Below are 24634 nucleotides of genomic sequence, written 5' to 3'. Positions count from 1 at the left end.
AGTGCTACTTAAACGCGAACGATTGACCAATCAGATCTGCTAAAAGAAGAAAAAAAAAACTTTAAATGTGACGTTTAGAGGGAGGAGGAAATTTGAAGGCCTTTATTGATGGATTGAAGTCCCGTTTTAAACTGTAACGTGCGGCGAATAGGCTCGTATTAATTCAGCCATAATTACGTGCCAGACGTGATGGATACACTTGAAGGTCTCTCTCGCCCCCTGTCGCACAAACTGGCTCTGTACTACTTGATTTCTAAAATACCTGAAACATCAGGTCTTAAAATGACCAACTGGACTCGCAATTAAAGTAAAGTCATGTGTGTTTATAAGCTTTAAACTTGAAAGGGGGATTCCGACAAACGCATGAAAGCAGCAAGAGGTTTATCAAATACTCTACAGTTTCAAAATAAAAGCCTTTATGCCCAATGTAAACTGTAACTTTTGGCTAAAAGTCTATTCTTCAAAAGCGCCCAACAGAGTAAAGTCATAAATATACTTTATTGGGGATTGGTTGAAGCCTGGGCTATGTCAAAATACATTTACATCTACCAGGGTAGATACTGAGATTCAATCAAAAGCTCAATAACAGCTACTGTGAATGGACCATGTGGTGATACTGTTTTTGTCAAGTGATGCTTCCTAGGTCAAGAATGAATTTTCTAAACTGTCAACATTTCTTTTCATTGTTCTCTACGATATGCTTTTCTGCGCCATCAATTCACCCCAGCTGTGAAGCATATTTCAAGGTGCCACATCTCAAAAGTGTCACACCCCAAAAATGAAATTGCTATCATCTGCCAACTACATAACCTCTCTCAGCTTTACCAAATATAATTTTTTCCCAACTAGGCTATACTTAAAAAAATCTTCCTGATGGGTCTGATATATCTGTCAGTTTGATAAGAATAAAAACAACAAGGACATAAATGCAGGGACCATTTGAAATTCTGCGATAAGCTGTACAAAAAAGGATTTACTCTTCGTTCAACAAGATAGGACGGATCAGAGTCATTCACACCTGAGCTTTCCTGCTTCTACAGCATTTGGGATTACTAGTAGAGAAAGCTAAGACGGAAAGGAGAGAAGTCACTTGCAGGTCCTTTGAATAAACACATACACAAGCTAACCCCTCAGTGTTGATTAGTCAGGGGTTCCATGAAAGTGAGCATGGTCCCACCAAGGGTCAGGAATGAAAGTGTGGTGTGCAAATAGATGTCAAGGCAACATATCAGCAGTGTTTCAGTCCCTCACTTTGTTTCAGGATGGTTATTTGCACGCCTTTTTGCTCATCACTCATACCACCTGTCCTCTGTAAAAAATCTGTTGCCTGCTGTCCCCAAAGGACTTGCCACTGTCCTTTAAATGAAGACGGACTACTGCTTCTTGACCTGTGGGCTTTTCTCTATCTCCGCTGTTTCATTTCCTGATCTACAGGTCTCTGTATTTGTCATTGCTTTGGACTGCATGTTGCTCTGCTTGTGTTTGATGAGTGTTTTTATAGAGGGCAAGATTCTGAAAAACCCAGGGATACTGTGTTTATTAAAGATCAGACAGAGTGACACTACAGCCACATGAGGAATGACTTATCGCATCTCTACTACTTCTCTCCTCTGTGTCGGTCTCCTCTTTCTAATAGCTCTGGTTTTTGTGTTTACAAAGGTCCACTTTAGGTAGCTGCATGCTTTTAAAGCTTTCCTGAGATGTTTGCATTTGTCTTTCATGTCAGTGCTATTTGACACAGTGTCAGCCCTGTGTTGGGGAATCCTGATCAACACTGACTTTTTCTTTATTGTAACTGTCAAGTGGTTCAAGTACAATGTAATACCAGACTTGGAGCACTGGCCAAAACTAAGACAATAAGACACACACTGCACAAAATAATTCTCTTTTTATGAAACATTAAAACAGTTTGTAGAAATCACACTGTTTTCTCACCTTCTGCAGATTTTTTACAGATTTCTTGCCCGATAACTGAATTATCACACACAGCCATAAAAGTAAAGACAGTACTTCATGTGAGAATTACCTTCCTTTAAATTAACCCTTTCAGACATTAAAAAAAATGTCAGTAGATCAGAGGTCAAAGTAAAACAGTAAGTAGATAATTTCTTTCCTCCCAAATGTAGTTTTTCATGAACACTGGTAAAGTGGGACAGTTAAGCTTCATGATTTTTATCTTTCTGTGTATATACTTCCATTACTAAAATCAACACTGAGCTCATTATTAGCAAGTCTGTGTATGTGCAAGGATGTGGCACAGCATATTCAACAAGCTTGCAGTGAATTGAGGTGAAAAGTAATTAACATAGCATTCTGAGGTAAATAATGTTGAGGTTCTAAAAAAAAAAAAAAAAAAAAGATGGGTAGCTTATAATTGTTATATATTTTGTTTTGGGATGTCATGTTGAATCAGATTTTTATTTATTTTTTTTTTAAATCACCCTGATAGTAATCTTCTTTTTTAAAACATGATTCTGTCCCAGCTTGCTAATAGCATGTCAGAGTGGGACAGTGTGTTACTGGCAAAGTGGGTCATCCAAGTCATTCTGATGAAGGAATTGAGTTCCCCCGTTATGTGTCCCTCACATATTTAGCTAGTGAGATAGTTATTTCAATACACTAACCAGTGATTAACATTTTTCACACATTGCCTCAAAATACAAACAAAGTCTAATTGTTTTAGCTCTTAAAGGAGCTATATGTAAGAAATCTAAAGCAAACAGTCATTAAAATCCTCCTAGTATGTCACAGAGACTAAGGAATAATGTTCATATAGCATACTGATCTCACCGACAACAATAGTACAGCCAGAATATTCGCATTTTAAAAAAAAATTGACGGTCCACAAATCATGTTTATGTTTTGGATTTGTGTTTTGGCCTATTGCGCAACCCACCGCAGTCAGTAGAGTCTCAGCATCAGTTACAATTACGACTGAGCTACAGCAGCACGGCAAGCAGCATTAGCAGTGTCCCAGGACATAGCATTAGCAGTCTCCTCAGCTGTATCCCGGCAGCAGCGTTAGCAGCAGAGAAGCCGGACTCGCTCAAACTGTCCACTGGAAAACCGAAGATCAAGGACGTGGCGACACGGCCCTGCCACGGCAGCCGCCCATGGGCATACAAATCAGTCTCCAGCGTGCTGCTGTCCAGCAACCTCGAATCTGTAGGGGAGGGGGGGCGGACATGACTCGCGGCAGTATTTTGAATTTGAGTGCAGTAACTGTTTTGGCCACATTCTTACATACAGCGCCTTTAAATATTCAGCCCCGAAATCAAAATGGTATTGCTTAATACTGTCAAAATAGTTAAAAAATATTGTCAGACAGTTAGCTAAGATATATAAGTTCATCAAACCAAGATTTATTGAAATTGTTCCAATATTTTAAGCCATTTTCAAATACATATGGTTTAAGCACTAGCTGCATTTGGTGCAGTATTACAGTAGCAGCAGAGAGATGATTTCAGGGCCAGTGAGAAGAGACAGCATTCCTCTCATTAGCACAAATTATTACAAGCCTCCAGTGACAGGGAATGGAGCAGTTTATCGGCCCACCCCCTCACTGGCAGCACTAGTTAAACTGTGGTGTAACGAGAAGGACCAGGACAGGAGCGGAAAGGAGAGGATCCGCTGGGGAAATCAGACAGAAAGATGGGGTCGTGAGAGGGTGAGGTCTCCATCAGGGCCTGCCGTTTCTTGCGTTCAGGCTTCTGGTAGTGGAAGTCAAAGGGTGGTCGCAGTGCTATAGGGCCTCCTATCTCTTCAGAAGATGAAGCAAAAGATCCAGCACCTGGTGGTCTTTGCTGCTGGTTTACTAGATCCTCAGCTGACTCACTGGATGATGACGTGAGGGGGTTCAAGGGGTTGACCACAACAGGGGGATCAAAGGGCACAGGGTCAAAGGGTGCAGGGAGAACTGGCATGGGGTCAAATGGCTCTGGTTGAACAACAGGGGGCAGTGTGGGGTCAGAGGGAACAGGCAGCGGATCATTTCCTGGGTCATCAATCAGAGGCGGGAACGTTGGGATCATAGGGTCTAGTGGGAGGTCGTGACCCTGAGGCTGCACTGGTCTGAGGATGTCCACATTCTGCGGACAAAGAGACAAGATCACACCAAGCTGATATTTGACAAATTCACTCTCACTGACTGCATAAAGAGTCTCAGTCATGCAATATAACATTACACACCACAGCCCTAAAAAGTAGTGAGAAGACAACATAATTATAGCACAGAACCGTACAATTTTGAATCTCACACATAAGTTTAAACACACACAAGCCCAACATATGTTTGAAGACGCTAGACACAACGGAATAATTATATGGCCAGTGGCATTCATTCAGAACGTTGTCATTATAAAGGTTGCCTTGGTAAAATCTGAAACAAAACAGAGCATGAAACACTCATCAAATCTCAGTCAGGCAGTGGCTTATGACATTCCTAGTGAAACGACTGGCACTTCACATTGCTTTTTGCTGGAGTTTTTACACGTACTCACTTACTGACTTACAGCTTTTAATGAATGAAAATGTTCTGTCCTTTTTGGGGTGTAGATGTTTTTTTTTTTTTTTTCTGCCACGAGTGTTAAAATTTTCTGCTGCTGTTTCCCTGATTTAATGTACTGTCAGAGAGAATCAAAATATTTTTTTTGGTAGTCAAATTATCCCCATAAATTGGATTTGTTTCCTGTGTGTGTAAGAAAGAACATGAAAGCTCTGAAAACTGTAGAAACATGTTACCAGCAAGTAATTGGAGGATGGAATTTTTATTGTTTCACTTTCTCTTCCTTTCATCTTTAACTTTGGCATATTGTTCATGGATTTGTGTTGTAACTTTTTCTTTGGTCACACTTGAGAAATTACAGTTGACACAGTTGGGACCCCAGCGCTAAGGCATATTCCTTGTATGTGAAAACCTACTTGGCATTAAACCTGTGTCTGATTCTGGTGATAAATATTCCTTAACTGCTTCTTGTACCTGTGCTTTGAACATCTCACAGGACACCTGGACATCAGGATGGACATTCAAGTCTCCGTGCACAGATCCCACACAGAAACCTGCAGTCTGAGAGGAGAAAATGAGACATTTTATTGATGTCTTTCAGGATACTGGGTCACAACAAGAAAAAAAAGCATCAGGAAAGAAAAATATAGAGTCAATAATAAAATAGCAAATTAAATAGGAGAAGACCTGTCAGGTTTCTTTAACCTTCTGGGGTCTGTGATCATTTTCACACTTTCTAAAATTTGAACAAATGTAAGCAGTATTTTCAGAGTCACATGACATTTTTGTATTCAGCATAAGTTCAGCTACGTAGTATGTATTTCGATGATTTTATATATGTTTTTAAACAACAGGTACGCTAAATGAAACTTTTGTAAAATAGAATGTGCAAAAAACATTCAAAACGGCAGCCCTTCAGTGCTGTCAGTTTTAAAAGTAGAAATTAATCTGTCATGCCATCAAGTTAATGCTGCTTCAGTGATAGTAAACATGCTGGCTGACTGATGTTTATTTAAGTTTTGTGAACATTAACATTAATTAGCGCCATTACTGTGTCAAATTCTCAGCATAGGACTCCATTTTATGAAATTAATTGAGCACCGTCAGACAAATATCCCAAAGAAGATTGGAATGATATCCCACTCATGTTTTTGTGTCAATTTTCAAGTATTTAAGTATCACACTAACTTTACTTGTCTGATATGGTGTGTTTATTGTGTAGAGGTAATGCCTTGTGTTGAGTACCTCTGTGTCAGACTTGACTGTCAGTCGCTGGCAGGTGCCTCTCTCTGTCAGTCCCTCCGGACACTCTTGGACTGTGTACTCCACGAAGCTGGCTTTCACTGGCACAGACTGAGAAAACAACAGGGTAATAAAAAGGCAAATAACACAAAGGAATACACCTATGAAGGCAGAGAGAGAGAGAGAGAGGCGGTATGGCTTCTGTAATGTCATGGCTATGATCTTGGTTTTGGAGCTCACAAAAACATTTCCTAAGGTAAATTAATTAATTAGCAATATTCTGCTATTCAGCTTTCGTCCCCAAAGAAACTACTCAATTTCCTTTTTGCTCCCCAAAACAAAAAGCCTGGCAAGGCAGTACTGTCTGTAGTAATTCTTTGCAACCTTGCCAGACTCATTATGGTATTTGTGGAGCAGTAAAGGTACTCATCTGGCACACAGAAGCGCAAAGGTGCACTGCGCTGTCTGCTCATGCACACCCAGAGAATTTCCTTAAGTGTCATTTCCCAATAAATGCAACATTTAACACATTGTTGTGCAATGAAATCAGCCCTTCTGAACTTTATTTGTCCAATCAAATGTAATAACTGTATATCCAGTCATACCTGTGCTGCAGCTCTGGTGATCCTCTTCACCCCGAGCCCTGCACTCAGTGTGGACTGTCTCTTATAGTGAGCCAGAGTGACCTGAGCAGCAGTCAATGCCTGTGGGCTGTCTTCAGGGAGCAGGAGGGGGCAAGTTGGACAGGTCAGCTGGAGCTTCTCTGGAGTATCTACAGGAATCAGACAGATAATATAAGAGATTTAATGATCACATTTGCACTGAAATAACAACTAACAAGATAATGTATGCAGAATATGTTGGCAGAAAAGCATGGTCATTGAGCAGAAGCAGTAAATAGAAGTATTACACAAAAGCTAAATCAGCAATAAAATATGTTTTGGAGCATTTCGTGTTAATGATTGTATAAAGCACCCATGCACCACTGATACACCCACACAGGTAATTAAATGTACTTCTTTAAGGGATCTAAAAACTAAATATTTAATTTGAGTTTGAGATAAGAGTGTAACTTGTAGGAAAGGCACAGGTGTAACTACTTGTATTAATCAAGGCTCAGTTCCATTTAGGTGAACCAGTTAATAATGTTCTTAGTTACACCCGTTTGTAACAAATGAAAATGTCTGCGGAGAAACCTCTATTCAAAGTAGATTCTGTTTTCTTCTTCTGATGACCCTTGTATACTGAGCAATGTTACTATCACAAATTTTACTTGTTGAGAAATTTAAACCAGCACCAGCCTTTTCTAGATCAGTGGGACGCTACCTTAATTCTTGAAGATACAAAACCATACTGTGTAGCATACACAGTAGCATAATGTGGCCAAATCCCTACTTTCTGGTGTCAAATCTCCCTGTGATATTGTAAAGTAGAATTGGTCTTGTAAGGCGGCTTTTATTCAATCTAATAATATGTTAATGTCACCTGGGACAAGAAAGCAGTCGTAGCTGTACAGGTAGGAGTATCCGTCTGGTGTGTGAAGAATGGTGGTGTTACAGTTGCCAGAGATTTGCTGGAAAGGATAAAAAAGAAATGAACCCTTATGACACTCAAAGCCACTTCTCTACAAAGATTTGGCAACATGTGACATAACTAAAACAAGACAAGCTGACTTTAAATGTGTGTGTGCTCCTGTACTTCTATCTTTGTGGGGACCAACGTTTTAGACTGGAGAATGAGGACATTTTTATTAAGTGTCCAGTCTTCCTTCTTCAATAGACTGTTTGTGGGGTAGGACATTGGTTTTATGGTTTAATGTTAGAATTAGGTTTAGGCAAGTGTAAGGGGGGGCTATGCCGCAGAAAATCCCCTTTTCAAATGAGCTAATATAATGTAGAATATATAGAAATGTGTTTATATCAAAATCTAAACCATGAATTCAAGATAAAGCTGCTTTCAGTGCTTTCAAATAACATATTGTGACTTTCTTTAGCTGCCCCTTTTTCCAGTGTAAGGGAGTCATCACAAGCAAAGTACAAGTACAAACACGGGTCACGTGTGTGTGTGTGTGTGTGTGTGTGTGTGTGTGTGTGTGTGTGTGTGTGTGTGTCTTACTGTTTCCATGAATGGTCTGACGTCACAGCGTTTCCATGGTTTTGGGCTACCTACATGACACTTGGTCTCCAGGACATCCAGGTCCAGGTAATACACATTACCTGCTGGGCCCTGACATTCACAATGCAAACACACGTAGTAAAAAGAGAGAGGGTATACAAACAATGTTGTGTGCTCAGAATTTCAAAAAGTACTGTTATCTGCACCAGTGTTTTTGTTTATGGAATAAACAGAAGAATTACCCTCATTTTAGTGAATATCTGAGACTCAAATTTATGAGAAGTCTTCTGCCAAGTACCTTCATTTGTTCAGTTACATTTGTAAGGAACCATTTAGGAGGTGCTCTGTGTAATTCCCTATAACACTTTGGCCAATATCGATTTTAGCGGTAGCACTGAGAACAAATCTCAGCAATTTGAGCAGGTGTAATGGCAGCCTTTTCAGGTCATGAAGTTGAGCTGAGGCTTTTAAAACCTGATCTATCCCACAGCCGGGCTACAATAGCCTTCAGCAGCTGACAGCATGAAGTTCATAAAGCTTGTTGTGTAAGGTTTGTCCCAGCGGTCCTGCACCGAAATGACCTGGACTTTTATTAACAGTCACTTCAGTACTAAAGGCCTTTTTTCATGAGGCGTGAAAAGGGGGTGGCTTCTCATTTCATGACATAAAATTCTGTACATCAATTTTAATGTTACGTTTATTATAAGCGACATGCACTGATGCCAGTCATTCACAACTAAGTGAAAACAACAAATATTTATCGTTGTTTTTATTCCTCAGTGGTTGCACACTAATGTAATTGCTGCTATTTTTCATGTCTTTGATGTAGTCCACTGGTTCCCAAACTAGGGTCTGGGGACCACAATAAGTCCTTGAGAGGCAGAGTTTAATTTTATTATCATTTCCCCAGAGTGAGAGTCAGCACATTGTGACAATGTAAGAGGGTGATTTCTGATTTAAAGTTTGTCTGTGCACAGTCATTTCTAACAACAAAACATAAATCTTCTCAAATGGGATCCCATTGACATGAAGATTGGCCACGGCTGGTTAAATCTATCAGTGTGTGACTTCCTTCTTTTCACAGAAATATTTTGATATTTTAGCAGCAACAGAAGGGAAAATAACCTTTCCACCCAACTCCCCTGGTTAAACATGAACAAATCACCCACTGACAAAATATTACAACAACCCCAGGCTGCTTCTCCCACTGGGCATTTGTCTCTGTACTGACCTGAGCATGCAGGTGGACATTTGCAATGCGGTTGAGGGCAAACTTGTAGCCGTCGGTGCGATCCTCATTGATGTAAGTGACAGCCAGACGAGACAGCTTCTCCACTGTTTTGTCATTACAGGGGATGGGAGCAAGTTGGATGGGTGACAGTGCAAAACCCTCGCCGTACACACACAGAGTGTGAATGAACAGCAGGGATAATAGCAGTAATAATGTGCAGATGGATTTGTCCATGGTGGCCGATGTTTCAGGCAGGAGCCAAAGGACAGAGCTGAGTTTAAAGTGAAGTTTGTTCTGTTTTGTTTGCGTTCGGGCTCTGCAGTGACTTTTGGAATCAAAACAGGACAGAGATGTTGAAATGATGCCAAGGACAAAGTTTATTTGATGTCAGAGGGCTGATACTTGTGAATGAACGTTCCAGTGATTTAACCCAGGGAACACTCATTCCTATAAAACAAGCAGCGTGAATGACAAAACTTTCATTCACAATAGGTTTATGGCCTATGCGTGCACAAATAAGACTTGAGGTTTAGTCTCAATGCAGGGGGTGTTGTATTTAATCCTGATCAAAAGATGCATGCAGTGTATTTAAGAGATCTAATTTAATGCAATAATCCCCATTTACATAACTTGTATCAAATAATTAGTCATATTTTGTGGCTGTAATATGGGGATCTCACCACAGGGGGTCACTGTGAGTCTGGTGTGCTGTACTGGAGGGAAATCTGGTAAAACTGTTGGCCCACCAGTCAGAACTGGGTTAATGATTCACTGATATCCAGTTAATTACTTTTAGCATTAGACTTGCTGCTGTACTAGATCCTTGTATCTTTGATATTTGTGTTTTCTGTTTTTATTTTGCTGAGAAAAAAAAATTAAGATTTGGATCGATCCTTAGTCTGACTGAATTTGGTAAATGAGCAATGGTAATCATTTCAGTTGTTCCAGATCACTGTGTTATTTTCCCAAAATAATTTGGGAACATTTCTATCAATTGAATGTACAGTATATTTTGTTTTTTATTTCAAAGCAGTAAACAGTTTACTGGGCTTGACTGTGTGTTATGGGTGGGGTTCACACTTTTGGAGCAGTCAGATTGGTTCCATTGTTCACAACAAGATCGATTAATGTCTGTGACTGCAGTTGAGTACAGAGTAGGACACAGGCTAGCAAGCACACACACACACACACACACACACACACACACACACACACACGCACAATCTCTATATCTCTGTCAGCCCAACACATATTTTTAGAGTTTTTACTTTTTTTTTAAGTGTGAAATAAAATACATGAATGATTCAAAAATCTTGTCTGTAGACACATAAAGGAAATAAGAAATTACATTTTTATCAGCATTGTTATCAGCATGGCTTAAAGGATGGCGATGTTGGTTGGTCAGTCAGTGGTCTTGAAGGTCAAAATCTTAACATCTGTTAGATGAATTTGCACAAAAATGTGTACACATATTCATGGTTCCTACAAGATGTACCCAAATGACTTTTTCCCTGACTTTTAGCACCACTAGCAGGTTGACATGTTCGGTTTAGAGTGAAATGTCTGTATAACTATTGGATGGATTGTCATGGCATTCTGGAAAAAATGTGATTAAAAAAAACACATCTTTTTATGTATAAGGCTTTGCATGGGCTTGCCTCACTTCCTTCAAATAAATTCATTAAACAGAGGTTTGACAGTGTCATTGGCACCAGAGCCACCACTTGAGGAGACTGTGAGGTGCCACATAGGTGCACCAAATTTGGACAAACTGTCAATACAGAGAGTAAATATTGGAATGGCCCATAACTTCCAATAAGTGAGTGCCCTTTACCAGTTTTAAGACCCATCTGAAACAATGGCTGAAGGCAAACCACAATTGTGATCAATTTAAACTTGACATGTCATACAATGTATTTTGTCTTATTCTGCTATTTGTGTGTTGGATATTTGTATCTCTGTGTTGCTACTTGTATTGTTTCTGTTTTTGTTACCTGCCAGGGGACTACAGCTGTGAATTAGTGTTCTTGCTAACGCCGGCATAATTACATCTTGTATTTCTATACTGATGTTCATTAACATGCTCTGTCATTATCAAATAAGCAATTAAAGGTCCAGTGTGTAGGATTTAGGGGGATATATGGCAGAAATGGAATATAATATTTTATGCTTTCTTTAGTGTATGATTACCTGGAAATAAGAACTGCTGTGATTTCCTACGTAATCTTAGTATAACCCATTTATATCTACATAGGGAGCAGGTCCTTATTTAAGGAGATTGCCTTGTTGCACCGCAATGTTTCAGACAAACCAAATACTGGCTCTAGGTAGGACCAATCGAGTTTTCATGTTTTTGTGTCGACCACCTTAGTTAAAAGCTGTTTGATTGGTGATGGGTCCGTTTGATTTGGAGAGGAGGAGACCTCTGCGGATAATTCAGCTCAAAGTAAAAACATCCTGAACAATGAACATTGAAGGAATTCTAGCCAGAGGAAGTTTCAGCTCGTTGCGATCTGCAATCCTCATCCAGGCCCTGAGGAATGCTGCTCAGCCTTGCACACTGCGACCCAAAAAGCAATGTCTCCACTGGCCACCATTATAAAAGACTTGTCTGTTAAACTGTTGACAGGACACCTCGTACTACAAACAAGCCTAATTATAACTCTTAATATTATGAATTTTTCATCCGTAGAGATTTTCTATTTGTAAAGCTTCAAGCCAAGAAAAGCCTTTAAAGAATTCATGACATCATAACATTGTTAAGTCTATTGTAAAGTCTATGAGCGGGAACTTGTGAACGGGGCCAGCGGGGGAAATTGACAAAATATATATTCAGTTTACCCAGTACTTTGAATTATGACCAAATATCTGCAAATTTAATGGCATTCCCATCAACCTCACATGTATTTTCCATTTGGTGCTAATTAGCACATGCTAGCATGCTAACATACTAAGCCAAGATATGTAACATGATAATATTATACCTACCAAATATCAGCTTGTTAGCATTGTTATTGCCAGAATGTTAGCATGATGATATTAGCAATTAGCTAAAAGTGCCATTGTGTACAGTTGTGCAGTGCCTAAGTACAGCCTCACAGAGCTGCTTGCTGGCATGTCTGTGGACTCTTATTAAACTGTTTCAAATTACTAAATTTTCAAGTTGAAAGCATTTGAGCAAGCAAGTAGTATGAAGGCCATGATTATCAGGGAGAACACAGTTTGTTTATGTGTTTCATGTGCTGCAGGTGCGCTCAATTCTGTGGTGTTTTTGGTTGAAAGTACACCTTGAGTGGTTAAAATATTGAACATCACATTCGAATGCAGCGGGTTCCCTCTGAAAGCATCTGTCCAGGGATAATCATTTAACCCATTTCAAATATTCACTGAACCAGGTTCAGCTCTCAACAGAGGCTGGAGGAGGGAGGGAGAGAGAGACTCACTCAGCAGAACAAATTCTGCTAATATCAGAAGAAAAAAAAGAGCTGCCTCAGTGCTGTGTGTGTGTCTTTGTGAATGTGAGTGTGCGCGTGTGTTTTCCTACAAGAGCATGTGCGCCAGTGTTTGTCTGTGTGCACATTTGACCGTGCAGAGCCACGATTGCATGCGTCAGTGTTACCGGCGGCAGCTAGTTGTGCTGCAGCAGAAAGCAGAAAGAGTCTGTGGGGGAGAGATAAGAACGGCGAGGCTGCTCCAAGGACTCGCTCTACCAGCATAACGCCAGACCCAAGTTAGACAAACCTCCTTTGATGTGAGCACAGAGTAATCTCCCCTTCTGCTCGCTGCGGAGAGATGCCACGCTGTAGTGATGCCCAGGCCTTGATACGATGGGGCTCCTGCCACTGGGGCTCCTGCTGCTCTACATCGTACAGTGAGCGATGGGCCTGGGGTGAGAAGAGAAGAGAAAATTTCAGTTTGACGTGGTCTAAATAGTTTTGAAAGCTTGCATTGGAGTTACTTGTAGTGGGAAGTTTCACTCCGACATGGTCTAAATGCTGTTTCAGGGAAGTTCATTAGTATTGTTTTCAGTGGAGAATTTCTGTGTAGCACGGTCTAAATGCTGTTTCACACACATTTCCACCTTGCCAAGAACACATTTCTGGGGGAAATACTGGCAGAAATCTCCTCCTGTGTCACATCGCCTGCCAGTAGGAGAGGAAAAGAATTGGTTTCTTTACTGCGCTGAACATTTAAGAAAAAAATAAGCCCAGTGCCATTTCTCCTCTTTCCCTTTCGGATCACATTCTACCTGGGTTTCTCAGTCCCAGTATTTACATGTTGTCTTTTAGCACTACTTTGTCCATCTCTCACAGATACGTGTGAATGAATAGAACAAAATTACAGGATGGCAACCAGCCTTTATCTTTTGCAAATCATCCTCCTTATCTCCATCTCGCATGCTTTTTATTCACACACACACTATCTTTGCCTTTGTCTTTTCTTTTGCTATTTATCTCACGCTTGCTGTTCACTTTTTCTGTGTTTCCTTTTTTTTTCTTTCACAAGATGCTGCTGGGATTTCTTGCTTATCTTATTGGTCACAGTCTGCACAGAGAAGGGAAGACATTAGGACAGTGAGAGAGCGGGAAGAGGGATAATTCCCACATTTAATTGGTTTCAAACTTTTTCTCCCCTGGAGGAGCTGCTTCCTACACTGTTGTGGCCAAAACATGGACACTGATGCTAAACCCATTAAATTTCACTGTAATTGGTCAAGCTATGAGCTCACGTTAACAAAGCTTTCACAGTTGATTGGCATTCTCTGCAGCAGCGGTCACAAATCCCTGTCATTTTACTTGGATAAAGTAGTCAGCTTTAGACTCTTAATTTCCCTGTCATGTATTCAGCTACTCTTAAAACAGCCACAGGAAGCAAATGAGAGCAGGACGCCCGCACTGAAACGTTAGTTGCAATATGAGGAGTTTCATGTTTTTATGTCTGCAGTCAGTGGGAGATGTCTGTATAATCATTAAAGCTGTAGTTTGTAACTTTAATAAAACATATCTTTCTAGCATATTTGCAGAAACAGATGATCTGTGAAAAAAAATCATTCCTCTGCCCTGTCAAATGGCTTCTAATGGCCAAACACCATGAGCCTAAAAACAACCAGTTAGAGCCAAGGAGTCTCTAATGCAGCCATCAATCATGTCAGTCATTGCTTGTGAACTGTGGTCAAACTGTCACACGAGGCAGCACTGATCAAATATGGATCAAGTCTGTTACTGCACTGCTTATTTCTTGCCTCAACTTATTTTAATAACATATTTAAGTGCACTGTTCAGCTGCCGGTGGGTGGTGCTTGGTGCTACACTTTACTGTATCCAACATGTCGGCTGGGTCACAAATGTTCTCATTTTACAGCTAAACAGTACACTAAAATGTGTTTCTGAAAACATTTGTGGCAGAAATAGACAGCAACAGAATCTTGATTAATATGTGATCAGTGCTGAAGTGTGGCAGTTTGACTGCAGTTCACAAGCACTGATTGAAATGATTGTGTTAGAGACTCCTCATCTCTGATTAGCTGTTTCCTGTGAGCCACAGTGGATTCTAGCAAATGCCAACAGAGGCAGCAGGAAGAGGAGGAGGGACATGATTTTTTTCACAGACTATCTGTCTTATGTAATTCTGCGTGAATGTAATGACAGTTTCAGCAAATATGACAAAAAAAAAATATTTTCATAGAAGTTACTGTAGCTTCAAAGGTGCTGCATGTCAATCTGGAGAATGAAAATGTATTAAGTCTACCAATACTACCAATTGGTAGTTGGACAGAACTGTCAACACACAGTTTGTGTTGAGTGTCCTCAGTGTTTTTAAAGCCCTGACAAAGACCTGCAGTGGTTGAAACATGCTGCTCTTCTGATGATTTAGCCACTACAGTAAAGGCTTTTTAGTACATCCTTCCTTGTTTTTCTATATTTTTGGAGAGCCTGGATTGCCTTCCTGCATATCCTGTTGTTTCCTGTTCTCCATGAGCACACGACACAACGTTGTGATCAAAGTTTGAATATACAGAGCAACCAGTTGTCTCTCTCTTTTTTTGAGTCAACCCAAAGCGTCAATATTTGACGACCTGGAAATGAGACTCAACAACAAACTATCCTTCACAGAGTTACATACAGCACTTCCAAGAGTAGAAAAGGGAACAAATTGACACTGAATTGACACTGAATTGTAAACCTTTGGCGCCTCAATGTACATTTTAGTGTTTTGTATTTTAAAGATTATTTTTATGGGCTTTTTGCCTTTAATGATAGGACAGTGAGTGAAATTGGGATACAGAGAAAGAGTGGGGACTGACATGCAGCAAAGGGCTGCAAGCCAGATTTGAACCCGCGGCCGCTGCGGCGAGGCAATGCCTCTGTACATGGGGCACCAGCACTATCCACTACGCTACCAACACCCCGTGTTTTGTATTTTAACATATTTAGGTTGTTCAAGTCTTGAATCTCAAACCTTGGCACTATATTTTGCACTATGAGGGATTCTTCCTAATATTTGCTGCAATAGCATTAAGTTAACTAAACCTAAAGTTTTGCACATACAGTGCTGCTCGTTTGAACTAGGATCTTGTTCATAAGTCTTGTTAATACAATCACATTTTTCATGGATGAACTCCTTAATTCATGAATTTACATGTGACTCTAAATGTAATCATTTTATCAACACAACCCTGAAATTGTCTTTTGGTTTTTCAAGTTACGAACAGCAAAGATTCAAGTACCTGCAACTCTTTTCCTAAATTTCATTACATTACATGATGGAAGATTAGGTTCCTGTTTGATCACATTACGATACTGACCCACTTTTTTCCTCATCTTGCATAATATTCTTTTTAAATGTACTGGCTACAGCTGCTGGAAATTGTCTTCCTCTTTCATGTTGAAAGATATCTGCATTAAAGAGACACAGGGATTTCTTTGTAGTTTAACTGTAAAGCAGCATCAAATGGTTTTTAGCTACTAGAGGGCAGAAGGACAGCTGCATAAGCTGTTACGACTACTGTGTTGATAAAGAGTTGCTTTCTTAATCATCCAGGGAAAACAACGCAATAAAATAGTCCATGTGGAGCTGTGTTACTGACTGTTAATCAATGTCAAGTTGAAGGTCTACCTTGTTTTATCACCGCTTTGGTCTTCACCAAAAACATCAGGAAGATTCTGCGTTGGACTTCACTGAATGCTAACATTTTTCTAAACTTCCAATGCCAGTATTTTTTTCTTATCTGTCTTTCTGCTTCTGTGCCATCATGGTTATTTTTAATTGCAGGTGTGTGAGAGGAGACAAAATTCAGCCTCCTGCAAGAAAGTTAGACTTGTTTTTCGACCACCCACCACTCACAACCAGCATGCCCTCACACTCCACCTTGCTTCTACTTTTTGTACTGGCAAATCATGATGTGCAGAATCATCCAATATGAATGGAATTCCTAGGACACTAGACTGTATTTAGAGGCTAGATGTAACTTGTTTGCGGAGAACAAGGAAAAAAGGTTGTTGAGAGAAGTGAGACTCAACCCAACATAAAATATGCTGTAAAACCAAAACAGTGAGCTAAAAGAGGCTATTTAATTGTATGATTATTCCCTGTGGTTTTGCTGCTACATGCAGCTCTTTCACACATGTATTCCTTTGATTCCCCAAAGACATAAAAAATATTAATTGATGCAGCTTTGATGTTTTTGCTTGCCGTTCAGTTTACTGTAATACAAATCAAAGTGAGCGAAACAAATGATTTAACAAAACAGTTTCAAACACATCACAAGACACAGATGTGTTTAGAGTCTTTACAGTAAATGATGGTGAAAGCAGTTTGAGTTGCTCAGAGAAAATACAGGGGAAAATAGTCATGTCAGGGTGTATTATAGGAACCCAGAGCTGGGATGATGACGCACAGTGTGAGAGACTGGCTCAATCACTGAATGTGATTGAAGTACCATGTGTGGTACTCCAAAGTCTGGCCCTCATGATGCATTGCCCACTCCTCATTTTACCTCCTCGGCCAACCCTAAGATGTATCACGGCCGGTCACCTGCTACCCACTGCCCTGCTTATGCTGACAAAAAAAACAATTATTTGGCAGTGTTATTGTGACAATTTGGAAAACATTTAAACCTATAATTGCTTTACTTCAGGTGCCTGTATGCGTACAGTGCAATATGCTGAAATGTGTTTGGATGCATGTGTTAATTTGTGTTTGAAAGCCTGTGTGCAGGTGGTTGTCTGCTCCTGTGTATCCATGTACTCCTCCGTGTGTGTGTGTGTGTGTGTGTGTGCGCTCATGTCTTTTTATATGTAAGAGGGAGAGGGGTTAGGGAGAAGTCACTGAGTCAATGCATGACCTTGTCTAACCGACTGGGTATCAAACTCATGACAACTAAAACTTTTTCAGCCCTAAAGCCTATTTATACACCCATACAGGCCTCTTTGATGTCGGCACTTAAAAGCACCACTAACTCACCCTGGAGGAAGAGCCTGGCACACAGAGGATGCTCTGGATGTCTCAGCCTGTGTGTGTGTGTGTGTATGTGTATGTGTATGTGTATGTGTCTGGGTATGTGTGAGAATGTGTGCACACCATGTATGTGTGTATGTGCGTGCTCCCCATCCGTGTTTAGCTTCATGATGACTAACCATTTTTTAACTTTCATATTTCTAGACTTTACACCTCTCTTCCCTTTTTAGTCCATCTGCTCCAACATCTGAACGTCTGCAGTCCTTGTTTCATTCTAATAAGCTTTCACACATTTAAATTCTCCCACGACATTTAAGCATCTCATATTTTAAAGAATAATTTCTTCTCGGTTTACATCTAAACCTGTACCATGATGTGTCAGATTGTTGAGGAGATATACTGTACCTGTGTCTTTTTGGTCAACAAGCTGCTGCTGATCTGAAAGCCTACGTTGTATTTCTCAGACGGTCTTATATACCACAGACTCGGGATGTCCTTGGCAGCACGCCATTTCAATTATCTTTCGCTTTCACTTTCTCTGGAGTAATCTTTTAATCTTACTGCTATCCACCTTAGTCTCAGCCCAGTCTTTGAAAATCACTTAGCATTTTTTTTCTCTCTCTTTAATGCCCATCAAATATTGAATCTTTTCTTCTGGTGTCATTCTGTTTGTCTGCCTTGCAGCAGCCTACTGCTGTGAAGAAGTCTGTTGTTGTAATATTCTGTGACATTTTCATTTTGAAAAAAAATGCCATTTTTGCTGTTCTTTATATCTGATTGATATGACACAACAGTGATTCGACTACTAACTAAGTAGAAAGGATATATTTTACATTTCCATTTTTCTGGAATAATCAGAGGAGGAGCTGAAAAGTCAGCAGTGAACAGTGATACAGTTAGCATGAGTGAACACTCAACCACCCTTGGTAAATAATCACAAATGCTGGGAGATGCCAAATGTGAGAGTAAATTAAAGGCACCCTGTTGTTTTGTTTCAACACTAGTAGAACTATAGTGTGTGCGCACATGCAGAAGATGCAATATAATGGTACATGGTTTCACCTATTCTACTAACAAACAACTAGTGGAAATGCACCAAAGAAAAACATGGATGGTTTACTGAATGGGCGTACTGGGCACAGACCCAAAGTGTTAGGGAGCTCCCCGGCCTTCAACTGCAAAATGTCACTTAAATTAAAACGTCCCAACCTGGTAGAGACTCAAAGTGACCACAAAGAGACACAAAATGACTTAAAAAAAAAAAACACCAAAAAGGACACAAAACCACAAAAAAGATGCAAAATGACTACAAAACACACACAAAAATGAGGCACAACCAATACAAAGTTTGTGTCTTGCGTTGATGTCGGAGAGGTGGTCAGGCCTTTTGTATATCTACACCCGTGTCCATGGGCCCAATGGCTGTGACAGCAAACTGAACAAATGTTGCCAAACATGCAAAAAGACTTTCGTTGTCTTTCCTAGAGTCCACCTGAAACCCCACCCTGCTGCCACTGTCACCACAGAAAGTGTAGGGCCTGGGCTACGTACCATGCTACTTGTTTGGAACAGGTGTTGTAAGAATAGCGTAGCTCCTCTAAGGAATAGAGAGAGTAAGTGACAGTGGATGTGCTCAGAGCAGACAGATTTTGGTGATTGGAGCACTGAAGAAACTAACATTAAGTCAGGTTTCAGTTTTGCTATGAGTAAATATTGCAGCAACTCAAGACCCAAGTAAAGTTCCCGTGTACTGCTACTCAACTTCTGGGTGAAGTGAAGATGGTTAGCTCCCAAAGTGAGCATCAACTTTGACCCTGTCATGGTCTGGAAGCTGAGGCAGGAATGGTTAACACAGGCAAACGTGGTCATGGGCCACAGGCACTGTTCTAAGCCAGTCATTTAACACCATTAAGCTGCAGTTGCAGTCACAATTTTTGCAAAACATACTTGTAGATTTAAACATTATGAATGCCTTGAGTTAAATAAGATGGCAAACAAGTTGCAGATGAGCAGAAAATGAGTTGATTGATTATAAAGGACTTTGCATAACTACAAAAAAATGTGTTTTGTGGTTTAAGAAAATTATCTCAACAACTGACCATTCATAAAATTCACTCTGTGTGCTCTCTATGTCTGTAGCTTTTAAAGTCTCTGGTTGCTTAAAATAAATGGTTTCAGAGGGTTTCATCCTGATAAAACACTCCCAGTACTTTGCCCTCAGTTATGTGTGAATGCATGTACTGTATGTGTTAGTAAGTGCGATGATGCTTATGTGTTGTCATCCTGGGAATGGTGTATGTAACGTTGGGGGCTGCTGTAACAGTATCCCCTCTACAACAGACACCACTGGTCTAATGAGGCCAGGTGGGGTTACACTGTATTATTACTGCAGGTCTCTGGTCTGTGTGTGTGCCGAGTGAATCATAGCAGACTCAGTATCTGCTCTGATCACACAGCATGTCATAATCTTCACAAGAGAATAATATGTCTACAGTATTGAGGCAAAATTGAGTGTGTTAGCTGTTAAGAGCCGTCACAATGGCATGTTGTGACATTTGGTACTTTTTTTTCCCAACAGCTGCTGTTCGTTAAGAGGTGCAGCATCAGGCTGCTGCCAGTGTTGATGTTCTCTTTTTGTTTGCCTTGATGGCATTTTTGATAGGGTCTGATTACCCTTGGGTCTACACCCAATGCTGATGTCATAGCGTACTGACACTCCTTAGGGGGATTTATACTTGTGCTGCAGACCCTCCATCGTAGCCTATGGATGTGGCCTCTGCCGTTTTACAAGCATTTGTACTTGTGTGATGGTGTGTCTGTGTCACTCTGCAGTTACACTTTAAAAAAGTGAAGTGCTGTAAAGTTTAGTTGATTCAAAACAAGACAATTTCAAACATTTATTACACAAATCACACAAATCGGCTTCACTATAACTGCCAGCATTCACAGACAAAGCACTTTATGGGGTGCCGTTTGTAAAGTGTCTCACGCTGAAAATAACATCAACATTTTGCCACATTTAGCTTCAAACAATGTTTAAAAAAGTATTGTGATTTTTTTAACGTCACCTTTTAGCACATTTACAGCAATATTTGTTAACTTAGAAATATATTAAATAGTTAAATCCAAATATTAAATGTGGCACCTAAATGTTAAATGTTAAATCTAAATATTAAATCTAAATCTAAATGCTAAATCTAAATCTAAATATTAAATCTAAATCTAAATGTTAAATCTAAATGCTAAATATAAATATAAATGTTAAATCTAAATATTAAATCTAAATCTAAATGTTAAATCTAAATGTTTTGGGTGAAACTAAATATTTAGCTAATATGCAAATTCACACTGCCGGTCACCGGAAGTACCAAAATAAAAGCTCGAGATGGTCAGACTGTTTATAGAATCAAATAACGAATTAAAACCAACTTATCGGGGGAAATGGACACTTGAACATCCATTAGCGTGATAATAACTACCTAAAATAACAAGAAACGTGTTTGGAGAAATTTTATTTGATGTGTACTTTGAGCTGTTAGTGTCCCTTCTGAGTGAATCATCTTGTTGTTTACAAATACTTCCGGGTAGAAAACCAGCGGAGTTTAGCAACATATATATATGCACATCTCACGTTTTTCACGTCACTGTATCACCGTTTAGACTGATCTGGTGTTTGTAAAGTCTATAAACACTATGACTGAACAAACATTACTATCACGGTCTGAAATTAATAACATGGTTATCGTAGATTAGCGGGGCTAACTGTTAGCTGTTAGCCCCGTTAGCGGTGTCTGTAATGACTCACTAACTCTAAACGGTCCGTGAAGAAAATATATTTTCCAGCGGATGTCTTAGTTACAACATGATTGGGCTAACTGGAGTAGTTTAATGTCGTATCCGACAATGGGAGACATTTAACAGATGACGTCCTGATAGCTTTGCTGCTGCTGCGGCCACTGGTGCTTTCTAGACATTGTGATTTCCCAAAACTGAATAAATACCACACATCGCAACACAAAACAGCTTTGCTAGCTCAATCATGTTGTAACTAAGACATCCGCTGGAAAAAAATATTTTTTTCACGGACCGTTTAAGAGTTAATGAGTCATTACAGACACTGCTAACGGGGCTAAGAACTGACGGTTGTTAGCTTAGCTTAGGTTGTTAATCCCTCCGAAGGGACACTAACAACTCAAAGTATACATCAAATAAAATTTCTCCAAACACGTTTCTTGTTATTTTAGGTAGTTATTATCACGCTAATGGATGTTCAAGTGTCCATTTCCCCCGATAAGTTGGTTTTAATTCGTTATTTGATTCTATAAACAGTCTGACCATCTCGAGCTTTTACTTTGGTACTTCCGGTGACCGGCAGTGTGAATTTGCATATTAGCTAAATATTAAGTTTCACCCAAAACATTTAGATTTAACATTTAGATTTAGATTTAGATTTAATATTTAGATTTAACATTTATATTTATATTTAGCATTTAGATTTAACATTTAGATTTAGATTTAATATTTAGATTTAGATTTAGCATTTAGATTTAGATTTAATATTTAGATTTAACATTTAACATTTAGGTGCCACATTTAATATTTAGATTTAACTATTTAATATATTTCTAAGTTAACAAATATTGCTGTAAATGTGGTAAAAGGTGACGTTAAAAAAATCACAATACTTTTTTAAACATTGTTTGAAGCTAAATGTGGCAAAATGTTGATGTTATTTTCAGCGTGAGACACTTTACAAACGGCACCCCATAGCACTTGTCTTCTGCTGAACACATTTTCCCCACAAATACAACATGCTAATGTTTTTAGCACAAGTCTATATGGCATTTTACATTGTATAAATAAGCCTATTAGCTAGCGCACTTTTCCTCTACTCACATGAAACCAGGGACAACAGCATCATTTAACAAAAGTAACATTATGAAATTCAGCTCCATTACAACTCACAAGGTTCACTGACAAAACAACTGTCTTATACTAAACATGTTTTCCAAAAAAATTATAACACGCTAACATTGTTAGCACAAGCCTATGGCATTTTATATTGTATAAATTAGCCTAGCAACGAGCAGAGATTTCCTCTGCCAGGATAAATCATACACAAGACTGAAAATGCTAGTTTCTTATCTGTGAAATAAAAGTCAATACAAGCTTTGTTTCCACTGAGAGAAATGGTTTCAATTCACAAAAATAGACAGTCTGTGTCGCAGCGATAGTTACATTTCTGGGGAGGTGCACATCAGGCCACAGCGTAGGCACTGTGTCGGCGTAGAGTCCACGCTGTAGGTACGGCGTTGATTCAACTCTGATGTATTAATCCCGTATTAGAGTACAGGTGTCCATCACTGCAGCAAGGTGAGAAGTTAAACCATTTACAGTCAGTAAAAACTACATTTTAAGCTTTAAGCTGCTCTAGTAGTTGCCCAGTTTTAGAGGTAAAAAACAACAACCCCAAAACAATCATCTGTAGTGTGTCACTAGCATTGAAGAACTTGTATTTCACTTTCCCTTCACTTAAGCTGGGCTGATCCTGGTTTGATGTTTGAATGAAGATGGCTGGTTAGGGTAAAATAAAAATTCTGGTCCCGGCACCACTCCCACACAGTCTGTCTCTTTCTGACTACCACTCTTTGCTTGGCTGCCTCTGACCAACTATCTGCCTGATTGCACTGCCTCTGTCTCTCCCCCTCTCTCTGCCCATCAGATCAGTGTTGCTTACAGCCAGGGAGAGAGGAAGTGTGAAAAGCTCATGCAGAGAGAGCAACCCCAGGAAATGCCAGCCAGAGAGTGACTGAAACAACAAAAGTGTGTCAGCGCATGTGTGCGTGACTGATTGTGTGTATGTGCATGCAGATATTTGAGTGAAATTACGTGTGTGCATGTGTGTGTGTGTGTGTTACATGTCACTCCCCCCTCTCTCCAGTTTTCTACCTGTCTGATTCTCTTCACTTGAATGGATAAGACCCTCAGCCTGACAGTGTTATAAATGCATGGCATGAACTGTGGAATATTAAAAACCTTGTTGTTTTAGTCAAAATGGGGCTGCTATAAATATGCGACAACCTCCATCAAAACGTTCAGGCTCACTCACACAGACACACTCCAAATATAGAACACATTTACATTTAAGTGTAACAGTGGCACGTAGCGTTTCAGAGCCAAACATGAAATCCATCTTAAGACGTGTGTGCACACCTGTCATGATATCACTGAAGTGGCTGTCCCGAGTCAGAATGCACATGAGTAGCATGCATGAGACATGATGATGTAGTCAATTTAACACTTTAATCATAGATGTCTCAACACTGAAATGCTGTTGGAGAGGAAATGGAGAGTTGTGCCCTCTGCCAATGATATTAAGTATTAATGGATAAGAAAAACACTGCACACACACACACACACACACACACACACACACACACACACACACACACACACACACACACACACACACACACACACACACACTTCAGTGGCTCCTGAGAGGAACAGTTCTGCAGCTTTATCAACCCTGAAATGGGAAGCGGTTTGTGGTATTAAAAAGGAATACGTGACTGTGGAAAGCAAGCGGAGGCTAGGAGGGTGTTGGTCACGAGGAAGAGAGAGGAAAGGATGGTCCTTTGGGCGAAGAGGGTCCCTGTAATCCTAATCAGCTCTACCATGTAACATGATTCTGGTCCAGAGATGAGCCTCCCTTTGGCTAATGCCAAACATCGAGAAAGGAGTGGGCTGACTGCTGGACATATCACTGAAAGAGGAAACATAAACAATAACAAGGATTAAACAAAATACACACAAGCAAACCAGAAGATTGTTTCAATGTACTCTATGTTGTTGTAATTTAGAACAGGAAAAAAAACCTGCCTTATAGTGGCTGAATGTTCCCAAAATTGGCCAAACATCTATCAGATTTTCTATCAGATTACCTGCATACTGTTGCATCCACGTCATTAACATGGTACACATCATTTTAAATTTGAAAATTGGATGTCACCAAATGCTTCTTGAGAGATGTAGGTCACTTCTCTACATGTGTATGCCCTATACCTTTAACATTTATTTATTAC

General features: G+C 39.8%; 1 protein-coding gene across 1 annotated transcript; it reads right to left on the bottom strand.

The window, feature by feature from the left end:
* Positions 1-3333: 3333 nt before the first annotated feature.
* On the bottom strand, positions 3334-9410 carry si:ch211-262h13.5 (uncharacterized protein LOC571127 homolog). Its single transcript, XM_049587939.1, has 7 exons — positions 9093-9410; positions 7862-7972; positions 7232-7319; positions 6352-6518; positions 5750-5857; positions 4979-5065; positions 3334-4088 (listed from the first exon to the last, which is right to left on the bottom strand). Exons 1-7 carry the CDS (start codon positions 9324-9326, stop codon positions 3576-3578), a joined length of 1308 nt encoding a protein of 435 aa, XP_049443896.1. The 5' UTR covers positions 9327-9410; the 3' UTR covers positions 3334-3575.
* Between the last annotated feature and the right edge of the window lie 15224 nt (positions 9411-24634).

Source organism: Epinephelus fuscoguttatus, linkage group LG10 (genome assembly GCF_011397635.1).
Source record: "Epinephelus fuscoguttatus linkage group LG10, E.fuscoguttatus.final_Chr_v1".
NCBI lineage: Eukaryota > Metazoa > Chordata > Actinopteri > Perciformes > Serranidae > Epinephelus > Epinephelus fuscoguttatus.
This window is presented reverse-complemented; position numbering and strand designations above follow the sequence as displayed.